The 13,622-nt window shown below is 36.5% G+C and overlaps 1 protein-coding gene across 4 annotated transcripts in view; it reads left to right on the top strand.

The window, feature by feature from the left end:
• The window catches only part of HOMER2 (homer scaffold protein 2), a 160,548-nt gene extending 148,723 nt beyond the window's left edge, over positions 1-11,825 (top strand). For all 4 annotated transcript variants that reach the window (XM_007479233.3, XM_007479232.3, XM_016428259.2 and 1 more), the window contains exons 8-9: positions 3,495-3,575; positions 5,972-11,825. In XM_007479233.3, coding sequence (XP_007479295.1) covers positions 3,495-3,575; positions 5,972-6,160 — 270 coding nt within the window. In that variant the 3' untranslated portion in view covers positions 6,161-11,825. The remainder of the gene's footprint in view (positions 1-3,494; positions 3,576-5,971) is intronic.
• Positions 11,826-13,622: the final 1,797 nt, after the last annotated feature.

The following is a 13,622-nucleotide window of genomic DNA, read 5'->3' as shown; positions in this document are numbered from 1 at the left end:
TATGATCCTATGAGGTTCTATTGGCTGAAAAATGGAGTTTGGTCTCACTTAGATATTGGACATAGACGTTTTTGAGCTCTGATCTCATGCTCCACTGGCAAACCCTTCCATCACTCAAGACATTTTGCACACAAGAAGGCATTGGATTAGGTCATTTAGTGAAGGTCAAACATCTCATTTTTTCCCCCAGAAAATTTCTTTCTCCAGTGTCTGAAGTCCTACTGCAAGAGTTTTAGTCCTTTAGTTTAAATTAATCTTTGTTTAAAATACAAATCCCCCTGGGAAGGTTCTAGGCTCAAGAATCAAGTGTGACCTCTGATAAAAGCCCTAGGAGCAGAGTTGCATGTTAGCCTGAGGAGAAGGTGTAGGGCACCATTTAGGAGGCAAAACTCACAGAGATCTGGAGGCTGTGATCACTAAAGACAGCTTTCTATAATTTTTCTTAGTATTGTCCCTACTATTCCAGTGGCACTTTGAACGTTGGTCTCTGTGACTCAGTGATAGCACAGTAATTCTTGAACAACCTAAAATATCTTCAAAAACTCTCCCATATTATGATAATGATCTGGATACATCTGTGTTCAATTTTCATGGGAGAGTAAGTCAGAGTTGGACTATCCCAGGGAATTTGTCCCACTGACTTGGGACTTTGACTGTAATTTTTATAATTTGGTGGAGGAAATAAAAGGACAAAATTTAAGTTAACAGCCCTTTCTTTGGCTGACTTTCGTGAGAATTTGTAAAGAGTGAATGTGATAAAACCAGCTGGGTTGCAAGAAAATGAATAGAACCAAAATACAAATGGAAAGACTACATCTTAATAATATGAAAATGGCAGTTAATTAACTTGGCAAACCAGCATAAACTCAAGGCTAGATTCTTGTCAGTGATATAAGATCAAATTTCAGACCTTTTTAGAACAATTTTAGAAAATGCTTTAGAAAAGAATTTCTCCACTCTCATTCATCAATCCTAGAAATGTCTTTGCAAGGTCAGAGATAAGGAGATTAGTATTGAATTCACTGAGTTCCTGGACATTAGCTACATCCTGCCTTTTATTGGTATATGTCCTTAAAGAAGGTTTTGCCTTTCAGTCTTTTCCATAGCCTTAGGGATTGCTCTATGGAGTTCTCCCATTGCTTTTTAATTTTTAAAAAATTTCCATGTATAGGGGCATCTAAGGGCCTTTGGGGACTTAGTAGACCTAAATATGGAGGTCCTCAGTTCATATCTGGCCTCAGACACTTCCTAGATGTGTGACCTTAAACAAGTCACTGCAACCCCCATTGCCTAGCCCTTACACCTCTTCTGCCTTGGAACCAATACACAATATTGATTCTAAGACAGAAGGTAAGGGTGTAACATTTTTCCCCCTATGGATAGCTTTTATTTTTATATCACATTCCCTTTCTTTTCTTTTACTCAAAGAACAATTTCTTGCAATAAATGAATGGATGAACAAACCAATGAAAAAGAGGGAGGAAAGCTGTTCAATAAAACTAAGACATCAACAGAATCTGAATAACATTCACAATTTTCTATGTCCATAGTTCCTCCCACCTCGACTATGAAAGGAAGATGTATTTTTTTCATATCTTTTTCAGGTTCAAGTTTGATTATTATAATTATATAGCATTCTGTTTCTTTTTACTTTTTTTATTCCATCCATTTAGATTGTTATAATTATATATGTTATTTTTATGGATTTGCTCTTTTATGCATCAGTTCATATAAGTCCTCTTATGCTTCTCCTATTTTTTTACATTTACATTTTTATGGTACATTAACATTGTTATATTCATAATATTCATAATTTATTTAGTCATTTCCCAGTTGATGGGCATCTACTTCATTTCTGTTCTTTGCTACAGAAAGTACTGCTATGAATATTTTGTATATGTAGAATATTTATTCCTGTCTTCCACTTCCTTGGGATATATACTTAGCAATGGATATCTGAGTTAAAGAGTATGAACATTTTAATGACTTCTTTAACATATTCCAAATAGCTTTCCAGAATGACTGAATGAATATAGTGCTTCACTATCAGTGTATCAGGGTATTTATCTATATTTCATAGCTCCTCCAGGACTGAGTATTTGTCATTTTCTGGATGTGATTCCCCTGTATGTTTAATAATAATAACAACAGATTACATTTATACCATACTTTTCTTGTTAGATTCCTCTGATCCATTTTCCCTTTCAGTTCCACAAAAAGGGTTTGATATTAATCACCCCTTACTGTGAATTTAAATCACTAGATTTCCTTTTCTAGAGGTATTTGCATTTAAAACCTTACCTTTAATTGTAAAAATGAAGACTACATACTGTTTAAAAAAAAAAAGACCTCTTACATCAGGATGTTAACCTTTCTATCAGCCATGGAAAGTTTCTGGACGTTTATCTGGAAAAATATTTTCCTTAATATTGAAACAGGGAGACAGAATTACTAGCTATAACTCAGATAAATCCCTTCTGATGAGATAACCATCAAGATTCTTGTTATTTCCATTTGAGAATATAATCAATCTGAAATTGACTTAATTTTACATTGTCTGGTAGTTAGAAAATGGGAAAGCTAGGTTGCACAGTGATAGAGTATCAGGCCTGAACTCAGGAAGACTCATCTTTCTCAGTCCAAATCAACCCTCAGACACTGGGTAGCTATGTGACTTTGGGCAAGTCACCTAACACTGTTTGCTTCAGTTTCCTCATTTGTAAAATGAGCTGGAGAAGAAATGGCAATCCACTCAAATATCTTTGCCAAGAAAACCCCAAATGGGATCATGAAGGAGTTGGACACGATGGAACAAAAAGTTAGAAAATAATTCTGACTGTAAATTTAGAAATTTATTGTTTTTGGTATTAAAAAGACAAGTTATTTCTAATTGCAAACTCAACTCATGATGCCAAACTCAATTCATGATGATGGCTATTTTTTCTTTTTTTAAACAAATTTCATTTATTTAAAATTATCGTTTTAAAGAATAATTATTTAGTATGTTTATTAATATACATATAATTTTATAGATAGTTTTAAATAATTTATCTTTAAGGTTTTTTTTTTACCTTGCCCATATTTTCCAATGTATCAAACTCCTTCCTTGCCCCCCTTCCTTTCCCAGAGGGCTATCTTTTTAACAAAGAATAAAAGGAAAAGACAGTTCAACAAATTAACCAATACCTCTGAAAAATTCTAGATTTTATGTGTTCCATACTCATAATCTCTTCACCTTAGCTAAGAAGCTCCTAAAAGTTTAAAGCTAACAAAAAAAAATTATACAGCTTACCCTGATATACAACCTAGCTTTATTTATACCATATATAAAAATATACATTCTACCCTTATCTCTGTGATTGGTTGCTATGTTAACATTTTCTAGTTCCTCTGATTGTATCAATAAATGTGGAAAGTGATCATTGTCAAAAATAACTTTTCTGGGTTATGATTTTCATACTTTTTTCTGTTTGTTTGGTTTTTTCCCCCAACAGGAGTTGAAAGATCTCCGAAAACAAGGTGAAATCATACCTCAGCTCATGTCAGAATGTGATTTTGTCACCGAGAAATTAGAGGTACTAGTCAGAAAGACATCTGACAGAGGATTTGGGGGAAGGCACTTGTTTTTGTAGTATCTTCTAGCTTCACTTCATTTAGCTTTGTACATGCTGAAGGTTAGAGTTTTTTAATTCAGAGGAAGTGAATAGTGACTGCATATTTGGTGCTTCTGTCTATTCCAGAATTTAAAAGCAATGAGATTTGTCTCTTGGTGGTTGCTGTTATTTTTAATATTAAGGAAGGGGGGGTAGCTGGGTGGTTCAGTGGATTGAAAGACAGGTCTAGAGATAGGAGGTCCTGGGTTTGCCTCAGACACTGCCTAGCCATGTGACCCTGGACAAGTCACTTGACCCCCATTCCCTAGACCTTACCACTCTTCTGCCTTGGAACCAATACATAGTATTGATTCTCCGACAGAAGGTAAGGGTTTTAAAAAAATCTTAAGGAAGGCTTCTCCTTTTAATTTAAGGACCACATCAGGTTTATACTGGCCTATAAATTTCAAAAGCAACATAAAGAATGACTTTGTCAGTTTCTTTCCAAGTTACATCAAGAACCTACCTAAATAACAAATTCCTTTTTTAAGTAAATGCCTCTGCTATTGGTTAATAAATAATTTCTGGGCATATTTCCAAAATAGCCCTATTTCACAAATCCACAGGACAAATATTGTGAAATTTCTGATTTGATACTGTGAGGGCACAGCTTAAACCCAGGTAAGAAAAAGCACCAAAATAGAATCACTGTGACTACACATAGATAGAATCCAGTAGATTTTTCCAAGTAATCTTTATTAACCAAATTTACTTCTAGGGTGAGATATAACATTTGTAAAATGCTGAGCACAGTTCTTGGCATGGAATAAGTGCTTTATAAATGCTGTCAATATTATTATTATTATTATCTTTATGATGATGAATCTCTTCATGACCATTGGTGACAGTAATGATGAGATCTCATGCTGGGGTCTCATTGGACCATATATTTTGGTTTTTACAAGTTGTTTTCATCTTTCCATGAAGTACAAAACATCTGACAAGGATCACTTAGGTAGTTTGGGGTAGGATTTCATGTCCTTTATTTGAGGTTTCATTTTCCCTCAAAAAAATGGCAATGAATGATAATACATGTATAACACAGATCAACTTGCTCACCATCTCTGGGAAGAGGGAGGAAAAGGATGAAGGGAAAAGATAATTTGGATCTTATCATTTCAGAAAGTACTAGGATGAAAATTGTTATTGCTTGTAATTGGGAAAATAGAGTATCTTTAAAATTTTTTAATTGGCAAAGATTTCAAGGTCTATACAATTGACAATCTCTTCTTGTTTGTATTTGCCTTGGCTCTTTGAAAAATGTCATTCAATCAACCTACAAACATTTAGTAAGTAACTATTTTGTGTCAGAAATTATGTATACAAAAAAAAAAACAAAGGAAAGTAATCCTAGCCCTCAAGAAATTTCATTCCATGGGGAGAGAGACAAGATATACATATATAGGTCTATCCAAAACAATTACAAGGCAAAAAGAAGTTAACTTTGAGGAGGAAGAGGAATACTCACAGTGGTGGTGGGAGTGGGAAGAAAGCTGAAGCTTGAAGGAAAACAGTCAGATTCTGAGAGGCAAAGGTGGAGGTGGATGCAATCCAGGCATGGAGGATAGCTTGGGGGCAGTCAATGAATGCCCTGTTTTAGGAACCACAAAAAGGCCATTTTGGTTAGACCACAGAGTGTATGAATGGGAGTAATGTGTGATATAGCTGGGAAGGTAGGATGGAGCCAGGTTGTAAAAACCTTTAAATATCAAACAGGGGAGTTTATATTCCACCCATATGTGGCCACTAAGTTTATGGGACAGGGGTGGGGGCAGATATAGTGATTTGATCAGACCTGGATTTAAGGAAAATGACTTTGGCAGCATTGCAGCAGGAAGAGACTCAAGGTCAGGAGGCTAATTAGGAAACTGTTGCAATAGTCCAAGTGAGAAGTGATCCTCATCTGAACTAGGATGGTGATTGTGGGAATGGAGAAACTGGATTCCATTTATCCATGTTTTCTTTTTCTGATCCGCACAACTACAAACAATTGAGACCAGAATGCTGTTAGATGTCTTTGTCATTCTCTAAATGATCACCCTAGTGCAAATATTAATAATATGGAAATAGGTCATGATCAATGACACATGTAAAACCCAATGGAATTGCTCGCTGGTTATGGGAGGAGGGTGGGGGAAAGGAGGGAAAGAATATGAATCTTGTAAGCATGGAAAATATTCTAAATAAATTAATTAAATTAAAATTTTCAAAAAAAGATTAAGGAAATGATTCAAGTCCAGGGAAAAAAAAAGATGTCTGTCATTAATAGTCTTCATGATTACTAATTTTCCTGACTCTTCTTTTTGCTTTCATGCCAGGCTTCTGAGAGAGAAAATCAAAATCTTGAAGATAAAGTGAGGTCTTTAAGGACAGACATCGAGGACAGTAAACACAGACAGCGCCACCTAAAACTGGAAATCAAGAACTTTTTGGAGGTCCTTGATGGGAAGATAGATGACTTGCATGATTTTCGGCGAGGGCTCTCCAAGCTGGGAACGGAAAATTAGGATGCAAATTGTGATCTAGGCTCCAAGAGTTTCATGTTTGTTTACTCTAAATGTGTGTACTACAAAATAGGAACAGGAAGTACAGCTCGTTTGAATTGTTTTTGTAAATAGAGGCTCACAGTTTGTTGTGTTTTCCAACCAAATGTGCTGCTCACTAATTTCTTTTCAGAATAGAAAACTTTGCTTTTCTGGGCTTATGGATGGATAGAGGATTCTGCCTCAGGAATCAAGAACTAAGTCTACCTTAAGGACATGTATATTTCTTAAGGACTGTTGCAACTGTAGAAACAAAATATTTTCCAACCCAACTACCAATATTCTAAGGAACCTGCAATTTTATTCTTTTTATCTAGTGAAATTGAAATTAGTTGGGATTCCTAATTTCATTTATCAAAAATGTATTAAGGGAAGGGCAGATAGGTGGCTAAGTGGATAGATAGCCAGGTCTGGTGATGGGAGGTCCTGGGTTCAAAGCTAGCCTCAGACTTTTCCCAGCTATGTTACCCTGGGCAAGTCACTTAATCCCAATTGCCTACTTACCACTTTCTGCCTTGGAACTAATACTTTAATATTGATTCTAAGACAGAAAGTAAGGATTTCAAAATACACATAAAATAGTCATGATTTCTGTGCTAGTACATTTTAAATTAGGTAACCCTGAGTTCCTTTGCAAGTCTATGATTCCTGACAGGTGTATGTGTGCTTTGGGTTGTCTTCTAAGACTCACTGCATATGAATGTTGTGAATTTCTCATAGCCAATATTGTGATACTTAAAACAAATGAATTAAGAGACTTCCTGAGAAGAAAGGGAATCCGATTTTTAAGAAATATTGATATGTCCTCTAAATCCATGCACCATTTGCACATGTCACATTATGTGGTCTGCAAGACCGCAAAAAAAAAAGTTCCATTTAAATTTTTAAAATTTATAAGTGAACAACCATGATATATGAGTGACAGACCATGATGGCTGAGCCCACATGAGGTATGGCTTGTAATCAAATAAAACTTAGAACAAGTTTCATCTGGCACATATTTAATTTATATGTATACTACATACATTATAGAATTGCATCCCATTTAGTTGGATGGTGTGTGTGTGTACATATATATGCATATGTGGACATGTGTGTGACACATATACACCTAATAACCTAATTACCATCGCTGGATGATGTCTCTCTCTTATCTTTCTGTCTCTCTTCTCTCTGCCTCTTTCTCTGTCTCTCACACACACATGCCATCTAGCTTAGTGATAATTGGCTATAAATAGTATGCAATTCACTTAAGTGACTATTATTACTTTTTCCACCAAACCAAATCATTTCTGAGGTCAGTGGAGGGAAAATGGGAGGGAGCTAGGTAGATTAGGAACAGTGTGGATCCTAGGAACTCTCCCTTTCTCCTCCAGTACAGGGGGACTTGTAGCACAAATGTTCTGAGAACCACATAAATGCCAGATGTCTCTAGGACTAAGTATGGGAACCAAGAACCCTTGGGTGCCTTGACTTAATCAGGACAATACCCACAACCCTAATATGAGAATTTTTTACCTTTTTATTTAAGGGTGAAGTTCAAACCAGGGCAGCCTCTTGTTCTAGACTAGAAGCAGTTGGAGATGGAAAAAGGCAAAAGCTTGGCAAGATCTTCTTCCTTCTAGCTACCATCTCTCTTTTCCCATGAGAGTTATTTCACATGTCTCTAGGTTACAGAGATGCAGAGGAGCTCAGAGCATCTTCCTCTTCTATTCTTCCTTCAACTGAAAAGAGGAGCCTTAGGAGGAACAAAAATACTTCCCTTCTATCTTTCCCCAGAGGGCTTTAGGTTCCCTCATTAGAGGAGGCTTTCTTGTCTCCAAAATACCTCCCTAACATCACTTGAAGTTCTACCAACTTGACATTTATTTGAATTAACTAACAGATGTGGTAGAGTGGGAGTTAAAAAGGAGCTATCCCATAATCCCCACTTCAAGTGGAGACTCAGTCCCGCCAGCTTAGATGAGAAGAATAAAGTAGAAGCAACCACAATGAGCTCTTAGAGGAAACATCTAGAAAGCTTCAAGCTTTCTCAGGTTGGAGGAAGCTCATTGTATGTTTTCCAGGAATGGTGTCTGTAGTTGCCTTTGTCCTTGGACCATAGATCCATAGATAAGTATTTGTATTTGCCCAGGAGTCTTGACTAGAGCCCTAATTAAAAGAAGGATATCAAAGGGGTTATTGTACCCAAATGACAATCATCCCTAAGGAAGGCTTGATGCCTCTCCTTGAAGGCCAAAAGATGTGAGAGAATTATGCATTTAGAGTCTAAAATGGAGGCCAACCAACAGAAGCCTCCAGTCCAGTCACCATCAATGAAGTCCTTCCTAGAGAACACCATTAAAGTTGTTCAGACCTCAGAGCCAATAGAACATTTGGTTCAGAAGATTTCCAGAATAGAAATAGCTTATAAATTATTTTGAAATATGCTTTCTACCCCAACTTACATTGTACCTTACAGGGTACAATGAAGGCGTGATCACATGAAACAATACAAAGGAGTGTCTTGATGGAACATATTGTGACCCCACCCTAAAGCCATTTAATGAATATTAGTTAAGAATAAGATGTTATTGGAATAAGGTACAAAAATATCTTTTGTTGTGAAAATCTGAGGGAGGAAAAACCTTTATGAAAGCATCTATTGATCAATCATTTTTTTTTTTAAGATTCAGCATGGAGGGAGATTCCACTGTCAGCCTTGGCTTGTCCTTTCTTCTCTAGTTATAAAAAGAATGAAATGATGTAAATACCTGAGGCTCCTCAGAAAGAAAGAAAAGTTCTCTTCAGTGGTCTAGATGGTCCCAATTAGGGATTGCTGAGAGCAGGAGCACAAAAATAAAGCAAATGGTGGATGAGATAGTGTGGTCTGGCTTTCAAGGGACTGGGGAAACAATTGTGACAGTGGTCCTTTATGTTCGTGTGATAATCTTATAGTCTACAAAGCACTTTCACATCTATGATCTCATTTGATCCATGCAATAACCCCTCTATGAGATAGACAGAAAAGGGATCCTTATTCCTATTTAACAGAGAAGGAAATTAAGGCCCAAAAATGTGTGACCTTTCTTTGTGATAGAGCCAGAACCAGATTAGTCTTCTCTCAGCCCAGTGCTATTTCTATGAAAACATCCTACCTTTCTGTTAAAAACATATCAAGCTATTTTTTTCTTGGACATAACCTGCTTTGGGGGATAAAAACAAGATTGTTTTGAGCATATAATTATTGCTTTGGCTACTGTCCATAGCAAAAAAGAATGAATAACAGATTCACAAATCAGAATTCTATTTACAATAAGGATAATGAATATATTTTAGTTTTTATGGGGTCTGCATATGATTACAGGTATTATCACAAAGCATTGGCTGGGTCCCCACCATTTTTTAAACATTCAAATATATTTTTATTTATGCAAAATATCACTTTGAATTTCTTTGCTTTCTCTCTTTACCTTCGGCAAAATCTGAAAGGGAATATTTGATCTCCTAAACAGGTATTACTAGCAGAACAATTTGTTTAAAATAAAACTATTAGTCAACTATAGAAATATGAATAAGGTTCTTTCTCAAGAATTTCCCAATTCTTCCTTTGTGTGGATTTTAGTCAGCATCTCACAATTTTTCAGGCTGCTCCAGAATCACCTTAAAATGAAGAACTGTCAATACGGAAAGTCAATTTCATGGTTACCTCAGAGCACATCAATAAATCCTTAGGAAAGGCAGTTGGGGTCTACTCTCATAGCCATTAGGTTGACCTTCATTATGTTTTCTAATCTATGAAGAACTGGACCTTTGGGGAACTCTTGGTTAGCAGGCAATAACAAGACACTTGAGGTGGAGAACATAGAGAATGTGTCTTCCCAAAACACGAAGAGCCATCCAGTTTCCAAGTATTCCATTGAGCCTTCCTTTGTGTATTGTGCTGCAGCACCTTTGGCCACCACTCTGTGGGTGTATTTAGCTGGATCTGTAAGTGGTAGATACCAAGAATCATTTGACAGCCAGCCCCTTAAAACAAAAGGCTGATAGGAGACAAATGATTTTGATTCTGTGCTGGCAATAATGCTACCACTTAAAAAGTCGATCTTTGATTTCTCTTTCGCAAAGGGGGCAGTATGGATGCTGTTATATTTCAAAGTACTTTCCTGTACAACTAGATGTTGCTGGTTGTTTATTTTAGGTTATTTCACTCTTGGCTGGATTTGTTGTTTGCTCTACATTCGAAAGCACAGACTGTTTAAATGGAGAACACTCATCAAGGTGCCTCTGTATTTTTGAGTTACACACATGATTTCAGAGCCCTTTTTCTTGATCAAATGGTTACCAAAAGAAAATTTATTTATACTATTTGTCTACCTGTGTGTATGTGTGTATAGAGATGTGTGTATGTTGTACATATGTCCCTTAAATACCTCTTATGGTGGCATCTATGACACGAGCACCTAAGAAAATGTTTTTGATTATGGGATTAAATACTGGTCAGCAATAATTTTTAGCCATAGACCAGCTATGATATTGGATATTTAAAAAGAATTTGAGCGAATCTCCTGGGGAATGAGGTTAAATAATTCATGTAAGAAGTGGGAAGGGAGTAAGGAGAAAAGGGTGGGAAGAAGGGAGAGAATTTGGAACTAAAAAAAATTTTTTTAATGAATGTTAAAAATTGATTTTACATGTAATTTGAGAAAAAGAAAACATTTTAAAAAGCAGGAGGAAGATTATTAGAGTGGGGCAAAGTATTCTGTATTTATGATAGAATAATAGAAAAGTTTCCTTTTTTTTTCCCCTAATAGAGACAGAGTGTTGAGAGGGAACTGGTCTCAGAGTCAAAAAGGTCTTAAATGTTGCCTCACTTACCCTCTCAGCTTTTCAGTGCTCTAGGCAACTGTCTAGGGCTATACAAGTTGCCAAGAAGGTAAGGACATGCAGAGAAAGAATGTGTAGAGAATGTTTCCTTACCATGTACCAATGAATTTAAAGATCTTGTCTTCATTCCTGTCTTGAATAGGATAATACTGCATATACTCTGCAAATTATTTATGAGAGGAAGAATTTTATCAGTTGTGTGTGGGCTTCCCCCTCTCTTCCATTTAGATGTAATTCTACAGAATTTAACTCTTTTTAAACCTTCATCAAGAATAATCAACTCTTTGTGACCAACTACAGGGTTTTTAGATTTGTTAGGAGCCTTTGGTAATAAAGATGGTTTCCAAACCTGCTTTTTTTTTTTTTGCTATTATGAGTAAAATTTATCAAATGATTGAGAACACTGTTGTTAACTATGGGGCAACATGGTCACACCTCGATTGTCATTTGTGCCCTCTTTTAATATATTAAGAAGAAACACGCCGAAGTGTTCGGTTGAATTATTGTTAAGAAGTCTTTTATGTTGTCACTGTCTGCCATTAACCAATAGACATTTCTTGCACCAAACATAAGACTTTAACAGTACATGCAGATATGGTCGATTGGTTTACTGGTAACAGTAAAAGCTGTTTTTTATATGTGTCTAATTTAAGAACAAAAAAAGAACACTTCCTTTAAGAACTTATATACCTTTGTGATTTTTATCTGATTCTCTTGTATCATATAGAGTTGTTTTATGTAAAAATATATAGTTTAAGTAAAATGTTTGTGTCTGTTTTATTATTATTTTTAATAAGTAAGAGTTATCTCAGATCTGAATGTATTCTGGTTCTCACCTTTGAGTTAACTAACTGAGGTCCTAAGATTTGGTTGCTTTCCTTGGGGCTGCTGTGGTTTTAAAAGTAGGTTCCTCACTTTGGATGAATTTCTCTTAGATCATCAGTGTCTCTCAGCCATCAGTTCTACTAAGGCATAAGGTAAGTCATTTTGGGGAGGACTACCTTTTCCCATATTTCCTCTCTTCTGGCACAATTAGAAGGGAACGTTCTTCTCTTCCCCAGGGGCTGTCCTTGGCACTCACTTAGTAACAGACTTGTCCCATGCAACTTAAAGTCTTTGATGATCTTGAACCTCTTCCAAGTAATTGGGAGATAATACTAGGTTGCCCTCTCTTGAGGGGAGATAGGTGGCAGAATAGATAGAGCACTGTGTAAATCTTGAAATCTCTCAGACTTGTGAATGTTAAAAATTTCCCCATCAGGGAATTCTTAATTGGAACAAATTCCCTACTGAGAAACATTCCCCATTTTGATGTGAGAACTCGCCAGGATCAGAAATGGGAGGACCTCTACTCCACCTGTACTTAAGACTGCTTTAGGGGAAAAAAAAACTCCTTGCTAAACAAAGAAAGTACTTGGATCCATGCTTATGGTGGGGCAAGGAGTTCTTTGAGCCAGGCCTGTTTTTAGAATTGATACAATGGGATGCTAGGTACCTAAAAGGGTCGGGCAAGTTTTCTCTTGATGAGATTAGTTGACTCAGCTGTGTTTTCTCTAGTTCAGACATACTGAGGAGATTGGTCGACACAGCAGCATTTTTTCTGATTCAGACTTACTGAGGAGATTGGTCGACTTAGCAGGAATTTAGATGGGCAGTCCTTTGGAAAGCGTCTATAGTGATTGGTAGATGTAGGGACATAGGGGAGGTGACATGGGAGAAAAATCCCTATATAAGAAAAAGCAGAATCTCTTGAGGAGATAGATATCCTTTTGGAGAAATCCTTTTGGAGGATCTCTGATGAGAATCGCTTGGGAAGAATCTCTTGAGAGAGGCTCTGGAGAAGGGAAGCTCTTGGAGGACAATCTCTAAGGAGGTCTCGCTGGAGCTTTCTCTGGTGAAGTCAGCTGAGATGGAGCTGGCCTGGTGTCACTAGAATCCTTGTTTAGGCAGACCTTGTAGTGAGTGTTAAAAGACTGACTGACTGATTCTCTCTCTTAAGACTCAGGTCTAGGCCATATTGGCTTGAGGCCCTTCATAATTATTCCTTTCCTACTCTTTCTCTCTTTCTCTAATTCCTCATTATATTATTAATTAAAAATCTCTATAAAACCCAGTTGACTTGGGTATTTGAATAATTGGGAATATTTCCCTGGTGACCACCTTATATTTGATTTAAAAACCAAGACACTGTAGTGAAACATATTTTCTGTGGTCAAATTTACTCACCCTCTCTTATATTTATCACAATTTATATCTTCCACCATTTTAACTCACTACAGTTTAAGACCTCAACCATTTTAAATCTCACAACTGGGCTTAGAATCAGGAAGATATCTTCATGAGTTCAAATCTGACCCTGGGTAAACCAGTTTGTCTCAGTTCCTCATCTGTAAGGTGAGCTGGAGAAGAAAATGGCAATATCATCCTAGTACCTTTGCCAAGAAAACCCTAAAATGGGGTTGTAAAGAGACACTATTGAACAATAGCAACAAAGTCCTCTTTTCAAAGAATGATTCAACAGAATATATGCACAGGGTCTCCTTGACCACCTTCCTGTAAG

Source organism: Monodelphis domestica, chromosome 1 (genome assembly GCF_027887165.1).
Source record: "Monodelphis domestica isolate mMonDom1 chromosome 1, mMonDom1.pri, whole genome shotgun sequence".
Classification (NCBI taxonomy): domain Eukaryota; kingdom Metazoa; phylum Chordata; class Mammalia; order Didelphimorphia; family Didelphidae; genus Monodelphis; species Monodelphis domestica.
This window is presented reverse-complemented; position numbering and strand designations above follow the sequence as displayed.